This window comes from Pelodiscus sinensis, chromosome 4, assembly GCF_052426305.1.
Source record: "Pelodiscus sinensis isolate ZL-2025 chromosome 4, ASM5242630v1, whole genome shotgun sequence".
NCBI classification, from domain to species: Eukaryota; Metazoa; Chordata; order Testudines; family Trionychidae; genus Pelodiscus; species Pelodiscus sinensis.
Window position 1 is genome coordinate 76368740 of NC_143055.1, and position 12657 is coordinate 76381396.

The 12657-nt window shown below is 40.9% G+C and overlaps 1 protein-coding gene across 13 annotated transcripts in view; it reads right to left on the reverse strand.

Annotated features, from left to right (window-relative positions):
• Window positions 1-12657, reverse strand: part of RAPGEF2 (Rap guanine nucleotide exchange factor 2) — a 302566-nt gene that overhangs the window by 148569 nt on the left and 141340 nt on the right. For 9 of the 13 annotated variants that reach the window (XM_089777952.1, XM_089777944.1, XM_089777946.1 and 6 more), the window contains exons 5-7: window positions 10782-10857; window positions 5354-5521; window positions 2088-2105 (exon numbers count right to left, since the gene is read on the reverse strand). In XM_089777952.1, the coding sequence (XP_089634078.1) occupies window positions 2088-2105; window positions 5354-5521; window positions 10782-10857 (262 nt within the window). The remainder of the gene's footprint in view (window positions 1-2087; window positions 2106-5353; window positions 5522-10781; window positions 10858-12657) is intronic. The other 4 variants (XM_089777951.1, XM_089777945.1, XM_089777950.1 and 1 more) reach the window with 1 other exon arrangement.

Here is a 12657-nt window from a genome sequence, read left to right on the forward strand (position 1 = left end):
AGTCTAGGCACACCCTCTGTGACATAAATTATACCATATAAAATTCCTATGAAGTATCACAGATAGTATATGTATAAATGTTTATAGCTGCAAGTTGATCAATGTAATTTAAAGCAAAATTTAAAATCATAAAGCATGGTATTCTAGGTCTTCAGAGTATGTTGGTAGTTAAGAGTCACTCAGACATGACTTCCCCAATTGTGATTCTTCAACTTGTTGTGGTAAGCCTATTCAAGTCCCTTCCCCATTTCAATCAAGAGCAACCAAAGAGTGTTGTACTAAAGTCTTATTTCATGGTCTCCTGCTGAAATAAACAGCAGCACAAACCTACAAAAGCAAAACCTACAATTTTTCTGCTAACAAAATTTCCATAATATTTTCACTGAGCATTTTTTCATTTCTCCAACTTATTTTTCTGACCTGACAAAGCACAGGTGCATAACAGCTATGAATGGACTTTATTTTTTAAACAAATACAAAAGTCTAATAAATTGTCTATTGTGATGAAATACACAAATGCAGTCTGTTAAATATACTATGTATTTTCCTTATTTCTTATTAGGAGTTTGTAATGGCTGCAATATGAGGAGAGATTATTAACACTGGGACTTTTCAGTTTAGCTAAAGAGGTCTACAAAATCATGACTGCTATGAAGAAAGTAAATAAGAAAAAGTTATTTACTTGTTCCAATAACATAAGAACTGGGGGATTGTCAAATGAAATGAATAGGTTTCAGGTTTAAAACAAATAAGAGGAAGTATTTCTTCACACAACGCACAGTCAACCTGTGGAACGCCTTGCCAGAGGACGCTGTAAAGACCAGGACTACAATAGGGTTCAAAAAAGAACTAGATAAATTCATAGAGGATAGATCCATCAATCGCTATTAGTCAGGATAGGCAGGAATGGTTTGCCTCGCCTTTGTCTGTCAGAAGCGAGGAATGGGTGACAGGGATGGATTCTTTGGATGATTACGTGCTCTGTTTATTCCCTCTGGGGCACCTAGCACTGGCCACAGTCAGAAGACAGGATACTAGACTAGATGTACTGACCTAATATGACCCAGTACAGCCATTCTTATAGTACCTCGTGAGTACTCCATGACTGAGTACAACTCAGGGAGCAAAACTGTGTCTGCTGGACCATGGATGTTGCTGGACCAGAGAGCCCCAGCAGCAGGAGGGCTGGCATCTGGGAGTGGAGCCTGGCAGGAGGTCTGCAGGCAGAGGGTCTGGCCGGAAGTGGAGCTGGGCTGGCAGCTACGAAACTCAATGGCAGGGGCCAGGAGTGGAATCTGGAGGTTGGCAGCAGAGGGACCGGCACTGATTTCCCTTGGCCCAGCAAACTCCCTGGTTCACGGTCAGTCAGGTCCTGAGAGTGTGAACCAGGAAGGTCCAACCGATACTGTGCCTGTATTGGATCTTAAAAGGTAGGCATATCTGGGCTGCCTCTGACCATAACTCACTTGCCTACAGCTAGGAGCTGAAGACACTGAGATTCACAGGCAAAGCTGTGAGCCCCCACTACCAGTGCAAGCCATCTGGAGCAGCAGAAGCACTAGGTTCTGTGCTGCTTCCCTATAAGCCACGTGTACTGTTTTTTCAATTCTCTCTCACACATACAGAGGCTGGAAGAAGTGTTTTCACCACTCCCTCTGCTGTGGAGGGACCTCACTGTTTTCACCATCACAAACCAGTCGGGAGGAGAAAAGCTTGCCTGGGCTGGGAAAGCTGTCATTTACAAGGAAGCTGCCTAGCTGCCTCTGGAACAATACCTAGAGTGTACATTTCTGGAGCCAGAGCTGTGTTTTGTTTAGAATTACAAACATTTCAGATTTATTGACAACCTACATTCCCAAGGTGTCTCTAACAGAGGTTTTATGTAATCAGTTAAGGAGACTGTGCTATCACCAAATCCCACATTTATTTTAAGCATTCTCATCACAGAATATACAAAACATCAATAAAGAAAACTGAGATAGGACACAAATTTAGCCATAACACTGCAATGGTATTCTGACACAATTAATCACACTTAAAACGTATAAGTAAAATTGTTAGTGGACCACACATATAAATTACAATACCTGAGGTTTAGTGCATTCCTGTGAGCCAAAATGAAATGAATGCCATATAGGAGGAAAGGAAAAGATGAACATTATCAGACATGCTATAGTACATATCACCATTAAGATAATGTTAAAATTATTTTAGGGTGGTCCCTGTTCTCTTATAAATTGATTGTACGTGTAAATGTTCTGTAATCTATTCAACACTTGGACACAATGCATTTACAGATTTACAAAGTACTGCCATGCTCTTTCCTTTTTAGAATTATCTTTATATAATTTCATTTACATTTTCATTATAGAATACTTTGTTCAGAGATGCTATTTTGGAAGTCCAAAAAATTACAGTTATGAACACCAGCTTTCTATGTACATAATCAACTGGGTCTATGTAAAGTAAAAACTGATAATCTTTCAATAAACATGTCTGTGATGTGTTAGTAATGAGCCAGTATAAAAAAAAATTCAAGAAGCTAGTTTACTCTAAAGCTATGCGGTCTATTTTTTGGATTAAGTTATTTTTTATTTATTATTATACACCTGAGTGTATTTAACACGCAAATCATAGTATACCCACACTAAGGACTAAAATAATGGCACTAAAAACTAAGCCTATATTCTTGACCATTCTCTGGTCAAGCATATGTCATATGCGTTTTTTTTAAAAAAAATAATAAATTAAAAGTCTACGTTAGAGATGGGAATTGTGAATGGTCAGAACCCCTTAGGATCTAGACTATAATAATGCCTTTTTCATTCCTATCTGTTTCAGAGAATATACCTCAGTCCCATTTTAAAGGCACATTTAGATTCTGATTTTCAAAATTCTGATTTTGAAATAACCAAAAAGCTTTTTGGGTGGCCAAATGGCGGAAGAGTGAGGAACAGACAATCTATACAGACGTGAATAACTGGAAAAATGCATGTTTTTAAGTAGAGACTATAAATAATATAAATATGTTTAAATTGCCAATAATTACTTCAGGTTTTGCAGTCTACCTGACATTCTCATAATGTACTTCCCAATATACTTGTAAATCATTATGAACGTATACAGAATGATTAATAAGCTTTTGCACTTAGTACAACAACCTACTATACATGTTTAAAAAGTTATTTATACAAGTCAAATTATAGTTTATACTTCTTACAGCAAATTACATTATCATTTTTCTCCAATACTATATTAAACACCAAACTAAAGATGTTCATTAAATGTTTATGTTGCATCTGAATAAAATTCATCGAGAATTCCTTCCTACGCTTGTACCATGATTGACCCAAACATGCATACCATATAAAAGTGTTTGTGACAAACCTGAAAAATCATTTAACTTAAAACTCCAAAAGGGTTAGATGAATGAGCCAAATTAAATAACTCAACCAAGAAATTCATAATAAATTTGGAGAAAATCAAAACTGCACAGCAAATCAAAGCATTAAAAGGGATTTGCTCTATAAACAAAATACATAAAGTGTTTATGTAAGATACAGTTATTCAGCTCAGGAGGAAAAACCTCTAACATTGGTGTAATCAAACATCTACACGTTTACAGTCATGCACACTGATTACAACAGTGAACTGTAAAGGAAAGGAAAGGAATACGAATGGGTAGGGAGAAAATAAGGGGAAAAATCCACTACTTCAAATCAGACACAGCATTTTTAAAACAGTAAAACCCTGATTCTGCAAACACTTATATGCTTAAATAACTGCACTCTATATGATCAATCATGTGCATAAAATCATTTATATATGTACTAGTAGGTTTTTCCAGGTTCAGAGCTGCCTAAGTCCAAGTCCAAAGAGGACAGAATTAGGCTATTCTCAGTGACTGCAGATGCAATCACCTCAAGCTGCAGTGGAGGAGATCTAGGCTGGATACTAGGAAAAACTATTTTACTAATAGGGTAGCAAAGCACTGGGTTGCCTAGGGAGGGTGGATTCTTTATCCTTAGAGGTTTTTAAGGCCAAGCTTAACAAAGCCCTGACTGGAATGATTTAGCTAGGGTTGGCCCTGCTTTGAGCAGTGTTTATATACGAGTGTGTCTACACAGCAAAGTTATATTGGAATATCAACAGTTATTCTGAAAAAACTATGCAAGTGTCTACACAGCAATTCCATTATTTCGAAATAATGGATGGCTTATTCCAACTTCAGTAAACTTCATTCTACAAAGAGTAACACCTATTCAAAAACAGCTATTTCGAAATAAGGCGTGCGTAGACACTCCACTTCTGCAATTTTGAAATAGCCCCTCACCAGGGTCATTCTAAGTTATTTCTTCTGGTGCTCTAAGGTGAGATGGCACATCTACATTAGGGAAGCCTGCCTCAAACTAATTTTGAGGCTTCCCTGCAGTATAGACATGCTATTTTGAAATAACTGTTCCGCAATAGTTTATTCCAAAATAACTGTGCAATGTAGACATAGCCTAGATGACCTCCTGAGATCTCTTCCAACCCTAATCCTCTACAATTCTAAGTCAGCTGAGTACAGGATCTGAAGACCACTTGCTCAATAAAATAATAACCTAATAGATTATTTTGTAGACCATGTTTAAAATATTAGTGCTTCTGGTCTTTCATCTTTTATGGAGGAAATCTATAAATTTCTGTGTGTAAAAGTACACAATCTACTTTGAAGAAAACTCTGTCTATGCTTTGTCATAGACAGATGGACTGCATAGAAGGATGGACTGCAGTAGTTCACGCTACAACAAAAGTATAACGGTTCAGACCAAAAATTCTCGTCTGGTGATGGTCAGCAATAAAAGTTAGTTTAATATTCTCCGAGGTCTGTGTTTTGCATAGAAAAATGACAGTCCAAAATCATGGATTATTTTTCTTCTCACAAAACAATTGCTTCATATAAATATGAATGCTTTACTGATTAACCACAAGAAGACTGTACACTAAAATATTTCTATCATATTTTCAATTATTGAAAGGAAATTTGAATCACAGGTTATAAGTAACAGATTTGTTTCAAAGCTGCCCAAAATTACTGAAATGGCAAGTAAAGATGTGCGCCATTCTCTTGTCAGCAATTCTCTTTAACAACAATAAATGTGCAACAAACCAATTAATCTCAACCCTCAATCTGAGGTATGAAGCAAGTCACAGAAGGGCATGTACACACTTTGGGTGAAGTTCACAGATACCCTAAGAAGAAACTCCCACACAGAATTCCACCAGCAGTGAATCTGACCATTCAGGGGTTTATTTTTGTAAAAAATGTTTTTCCCTTTTCGTGTTTTTAGAATAAATGTAGGTAACTTACCGTATGATAACCTCTAGGTAAAGGTGGCTTCCCCACAGGATAAGGATCTACAGTATCAATAATGGTTTGTCTTTCTCCTTTTTGATTGATTTTCCTAAATCTCCTTCGGGATTGTCTATGGGAAGCTTGGCGCTGGAAATATTCTTCATTTTCATCCATATAGTCCACCTATAGTAAAATAAATGCAATGAAGGGCCTTTCACTACAAATGAAAAATACTGCATACTCTGCAATAAAACGGAAGCCTATTTTTCTTCTGCTCTTAGCTATGTGGAAGTCTTTATTTTAGACAATTCTTAAACATAAGTGTGCCACTCCTATTAAACAAGCCCACTTTAGTTTAACATTTAGTTTATGAAAGGGCACTTGGATCTCCACTTCAGAAAATGTGGTTGGTTATGAATTTCCTGCATTTTCAACTGAGAAAAACGTTAAATCAGTGCCAAGAAATCAAATATCCGCAGGGATGAGAAGGGACAAGTATCACTATGAAAAGAGTTATTGAGAAGATACTTTCACATATTATATAAATACCATGGTCTGCTTAAAAAAAAGTTAACATCCTTTTCCTCAATTTTTATTCTTACCCATAGTGATGCATTTGTCTGTACACTGGCAAACAAAGCTTTCCCATTGGAAGGAACATATAGCTTTCTGGAGATTTCAATGGGTCAGATTTAGGACCTTCCACTCTCATCCTGCCTCTCTTCAATAGCAACACAGTTATTGCTTATTTTAAATATTGAGACTTTTAAAGAGCAGCTTTCACATCAGAGAAATTTGAAAAAAACTAACTGTATATAAACAGTAATTTGCTTTGTAATAATTCCAAGAGGGGGGAAAACCCCAGAACATTTCTAGTAGATGAGTGACTGAATAAGGAATTTCCTGCTCATCAATACCAATATCCTGTCAGTTCTGGAGGCTGCAGTAAAGTCACTGTCCTGCTACTACATAATAATGTACTACTATGAAAAAGTTGTTACAATTCAGACTTTCATGGAAGATAAGAAAGTTGCAGTAGTTTGACTTCTTGCAGACCTTTCCCCTATGCCCATCTTGCTACCAAAATCCCAGAATGTCATGCTATAATTATGTTATATTTACAAGGAAGCAGAAAGTAAATGGCAAAAACTGTCCCTTACTGTCCTTATTAAATCCATTCACATTCCTCAGGGTGTATCCCAACATTGAAGAGAGAAACAAAATATAAGTAGTGGTATACAGATTTAAAAAAGGATGATGACAACAAACTATCTCAAACGGACAATTTTTTCCTTGCCATGTTTCTTTTTACCATCTATATACATGAAACATCGTTACATTCTGCTGATGTGGTTTAATAAAAACTAGTCCTACCCTAACCAAGGTATGAAATATGACTAAACATGACTAATTAAGGGTATGTTTACAATACAATTAGACACCTGTGGCTAGCCCATTCTCAGGCTCACAGGATTTGGGTCTAAGCTGTTAATTGCATCTGATTTGGGTTTAGGCTGTAGCCCAAGCTCTGGGACCCTGCCATCTCGCTGGATCCGAGAACCCAGGCTCCAGCCCAAGTTCAAAAGTTAACACCTTAACAAAGCAACCTTTCCCAAGCCTGAGTCAGCTGCAACAGGTAAGCCATATGATTTTAAATTATAGTGTAAATATACCCATAGACTTATGGTCTGCAACAAATATGTAGCCATGACTTGTAGCTGCTCCATATGTTGTCCCCTGAATTGAGTTCTTTCTACTCAAAGGCTACGTCTACACTGGAAGGTTTTTGTGCAAAAACCGGTGGCGCGTCCATACCTCAAGTGCGTTTTTGTTCAAGTAAATTGGCAGAACAGAGGGCTTTTGCCGGTAGAGTTATTCCTCTCCCCACGAGGAATAACTCCTTTTTGCACTACAGCTCTTGCACAAAAAGGCAGGTGTGGATGCTTCGGAGGGGTTTTTGCACAAGAAACCCCTATCAGCAAAAGCACAGGTGATCTGATGGCCATTCTGTGAACAGCCATCAGAGCTTTCTTGCACAAGAGCATCCATGCAGTATGGATGTTCTCTTGTGCAAAAGCACATACCGTATTTTCCGGCGTATAAGACGACTTTTGATGTTAAAAAACATCCCCCAAAAATCGGGGGTCGTCTTATACGCCGGGTATGCGGCTTTGCAAAGCCTCGGGGGAAGCTGGCGGCGGGACAGCCCCAGCGCACCTGGGATGCCCCGCCGCCGGCTTCCCCCGAGGCTTTGCAAAGCCGCGGAAGGGCCCCGGCGGCGGGGCAGCCCAGGCGCGGCGGGGCAGCCCAGGCGCGCCGGGGCTGTCCCGCTGCCGGGGCGTCTTCAGAGGCTTTGCTCCCGGTGTCCCTGGTCTGCTGGAGACGGTTCCCAGCAGACCAGAGGCACCGGGAGCAAAGCCGAAGCGGCGGCGGGGTGCCGCGCTTCTGAGGCTTTGCTCTGGCAAAGCCTCAGAGGCGCGGGACCGGCCGCTGCTGCGGCTTTGCTCCCGGTGCCTCTGGTCTGCTGGGGACAGTCTCCAGCAGACCAGGGACACCGGGAGCAAAGCCGGGGAGGCGGAGGGGCGCTGGGGTATAAGACGAAACCTCTATCTTTTAACTAAAAAATTAGGGGGTCGTCTTATACGCCCAGTAGCCTTATACGCTGGAAAATACGGTAGCTTTTATGATGCGCTTTGAAATCTGGACACGCTTTTGTGCAAGAAGTTTTTGTGGAAGATCTCTTCTGCAAAAGGCTTCTTGCACAAAAACCCTACAGTGTAGATGCAGTCAAGTTAATCAATCCTTTGAAAGGTTGGGCCAAAGAATACTCCAAAGATTTAATTCAGAGGTTCAAAGCTCTTCTTATTCATGACTTACTTTGGATCAACTGCAACATAAATGCTCTCATCCAATAACCAACCCACCATGCCTCAAAAGTACAGCTGCAGCTTTTCTGCCACCCCTTTTCCCTACAACCTGCTAAGCCCCTTTGTTTAGTCTCTCCATTCTCCTCCCACACACAAAACTGTGTCTCCTTCCCATTCCTTCCACTCAATCAGCTGTGTACCAAGGGCATCAATTGATGCCACCCGAAGCTAAAGAGGAACTTCACAGGAACAGGAATTGGGGATAGCAAGTTGCTCCCAGAACCCACAGTCATGTACATAAGGTACTGTGGGAACAGTGAGAGAGAAAGTGGGCACTGTGAAAGGAGCTGGAGGCCGCTTTTGTCATAGCAGAATTATGGGATTTGGATTGAGGAATGAGAAATGGGAGGAAGGGGCATTTCTCACTTCTGCTTCTCTCTGTGCTCTGAAAACACTAAAATAGGATGCATCCGAGTTTTATTAGCAAAATAGGGAAAGAGGGGAGAAAGACGGCAACCAGTATCTGAGGAGTTGGACTGACAAGTAAACTGCTATTACACAACAAATGTCCTATTCACTGAGAGTGAAAGGGGCAAAGAACTTAAAAAAAACTTGTGAAGAATAAGGGATATAAACAGGGCTTGACAAACCCCAGCGAGAGCTACTCGCCAGCCCTGCACTGCGCATGCACCAGACCAGCACTGTGCATGCGCGAAGCACCAGTGAATGGAGCGCATAGAGCGACTGGCTGAAATCTACTCACCATGGGCGAGTAGATTCCGTGGTTTGTCGAGCCCTAGATATGAATTTTGAATAAGTTAGAAAGTTATACTTTGTGTGAAAGCTGTTCTTTAATGTTTCTAGAAGTCAGGACATTTGGATCTCCGTAACAGTTAGACAGTCACCTACCAGGGATACATTTGATAATAGGGATGTTTGATGTCGAATAATTTAATAATCGAGTAACTACATCAGAATTTAGCGGTTACACAATTATTCAATAGTCCCCGGGGGCAGGGAGGACAGCCAGTGCGCGCTCAGAGAGCCCCCTGCAATCCTACGCTGCTGCCTCTACACCAGGCAGCAGTGCAGGGTATCAGGAGGTAGACTGGCTGCCTTCCACACCTGTCCATGGGGGCCCAAGCTCCCTGCAAATAGAGGCTGTACCAGCATCCCACAGACCAGCCTCTGTCTGCGGCAAGCCTGGGTCCACCTGTGGGGAGGCTGCTCCATGGCTGCGACCCCTGGCCGTGGAGGGAGGGGAAGGAGGACAGGCTCACTGCCGACAGAGGCTGCTCCAAAGCAGCCTACCTTACACCCTCCCCCATGGCAACGGGGGCGGGGGGGCAGCTCTGCAGAGATGGTGCACATGGGGAGCCAAAAGCTGGCTCCTCCTGAGCACCGGCTCCTGCCTCCTCTTTCTGTTGCTTCTCTGGGAGGCAGTGGGGGGAGGGGGGGGCACGGAGAGGTGGCTCTTCAGACCCAGCTTAAAAGCCGCCCCCCCCCCCCCCACTTGCAAAGGCAGCAAGGGGGGGAACATGTGTCGTCGATACCGATTAACTTATAAACCTAAACTTATCAGTTAATTTTTTAGTTGACTGTACACATTGGTATCCCTATTAGATAATACTTAATCCTGTCTTGACTCCAGGGGACTAGAAGGCCTCTTGAGGCACTTTCCAGTCCTATGATATACTGCAGGGATGAATAACTCATGTCTTCTACAGTACTGCCTAATTCACTAATCCTGATTTCTACAACAAATCCAGTAAACAGATGACATTGTTTTAGCACTGAATATACTGTAGTATGCCCTGCCTTTGGACAGTAGGGTGTGTGGTGATATGGTGATTATGCCTGTGTTATGGTCTGGACCTCCATGTCCTTCAGAAAGAGAATAAAAGCATTTAATCTCTCCTGTTATGACAGCAAATCTGCTTGAATGATGTGTCCTATGACACTGATGGAAGTGTTACATTTGAGATCCCAGTGGGAAATAAAATTGTTCTGCACTGGATCACAGCAGTTGTTCTAAATGACAAATATGCCTTCATACTAGTAATGTGGATAAAATTTAACTATAAGGGTAAAAATATCCCTACCCTACATTCTCAAGTCTAACCCTGTCTAGAAACAGAATTTAATCATCAACTGTTAATCACTCTTAAACTAAATGCAGTTTATCAATTTTAAGGAAAGAGGCCTACTTATAACATGATAAATACTCAGATAATCACAGTTAACATCTTTATTTCCAACATTCCATTGATTGTCTATCTCGACAGTCATTTTTTTAAACTGACTTTGTTAAACTGGCAATTTATCTTTATTGAAACATTTCATTCATTTCATTAAACGGCATTTCCAACTTTTGTGTTATGTATTGCAAACTAGGACTTTAAAAAAAACTCACACTAAATTTTATACTACCTTAAACTAAGTATATTAGACAATTCAAAGTAATTTCAAATGTTACTTAATAATGAAGTGTTTTGTCTATGCTTACTGATAACTTGAAAGTGTGATTTAATTTGAAAAAATATTGTTTGAAAGAAACTGAATGGCACCAGTCTTACCACAATCATTTCAGACGGCTCTAAAACAATGCATTCACAGCCACGCCTGAAGCTTCCTGCAGAACGCTTGCCAAAACTGAGGAAGAAAAACACCTAATCAGAACAAAATCAAAACTGTAATACAACTCAAGAAAGTATTTAAAACCTCTTCCCAGACACTTAAAATTTTATGTGAAAAATACACATGCCCAGAACAAAACTTTCATGCAGATTTTTCTGCCTCTGATTAACTGAAAACAAATTCTGATATATTTTCAATTTGTAGAATTTAGGAAGAATTCTTTGTATAGCACCTGGAACAACAAGGACTCCTGTCGGCTATGAAAGCTATAGTAGCAATAATAATTGTAGATGTTAAAAGTTACATTGATACATATGCAAATAACTAAATCAGTTCCAATTAAGCTCTCTGTATGGCTCATTTTGAAATTTATTGCACACTATAAAATAATAACAACTAGCTCTGAAACGGGCAATTATATTCTGTGGGTATTACAATATACATTGTTTAATTTATGTTTATAAAGAGTTGCCAACAGTATTAATGCACAAAAATTACACTGGTATCAAAAGCTTCAGAGGGGTAAGCCAACTTAGTCTATAACAGAAAAAACTTAAAACACAACCAATAGTCTAGTAGTAGCACTTTAAAGACTAACAGAACAGGTAGATGGTATGATGAGCTTTCGTGGGCACAGCCCACTTCTTCAGATACTCTAACACCTCTCTCCTTTATAGTTAAATATTATGTGCTATATTTAAAACACGGGTGGAGAACCTAAGGCCCCGGGACTGGATGCAGCCCCCAGCTTGCCTAGATTCAGCCACTGAGGCTTGGAGCTCCTCCCCTCGCACAGCATTGGGGAGCCCATGCTCGTGCTCCAGACCCACTGCCATCCCCCTGCAGACTAGAGCACACAAAATCTTCTAGCCTGGGCCCCCCTAGACTCTGGTGTGTGAGGGGAATGTGGGGAGTGTCTCTTCTCAGTCAGGGACCATGTCAGTGAGGGTTGTTTTTTCCACCCTTTTGCTTCTCACTTGTGCAGCTCTTGACTGATTTTTCTGTGGGTCAGAGACCTCTGACCCAAAAATGGTTCCCCACCCCTTAGAGCTGAATGGATGAGGTTAAAAAGCTATTCACCACTATACCACATACATTCTCCTTTGCTTTCTACAGGAAAAAAAACCACTGACTGAAATGAGAAACAGTTTAAATATTTGCCTATTTAAAGGAATACATAGATTGGGGTGGGGAACCTTTTTTCTGTCGGGGCAGCTGATCCACAGAAAAATAAGTTGGGGGCCACGCACAAGCAACACAAAAAACACAAAAAACAAATCATCCTCAACTCTTCACGGCTCCTAATGCCAAAAGCAAAATCATCCTCACTCTCACTTAACTCCACTTCAGCCCCGTGGGGGATGGAGGATCTAGGCTTCCCCTGCAATGAAGCAAGTCGGTGCTCATGCTCCAGTCCAGCATGGGGACACACTGAGTCTCCAAGCTTGCTCCCGTATTGATGTTAGCCAGCACTTGCATTCCAGCCCCACAGAGATGGGGCAAGGGGGAGTTGAGGATATGCTGAGGCTTAGGGCTTCCAGCCCACAATGTAAAACTTGCCATGGGCCAGATCAAATTATGACAGGGCCAGATGCAGCCTATGGGTTGTAGGTCCTCCACCCCTGCATACCACCTTACAATGCTACATGACGACATTAGGGATGTAAAGGGTTAAGCGGTTAACCAGTGGCCCCGCTGAGCAGGAGCAGTCCACCACCCAACACAAGTGGGAGCTGCTCAAGCCCAGCAATGAAGTTGCACGTGGTGACAAAATGTCAGATTATATTAACACATTGTGAGATGTATATGAAAAAC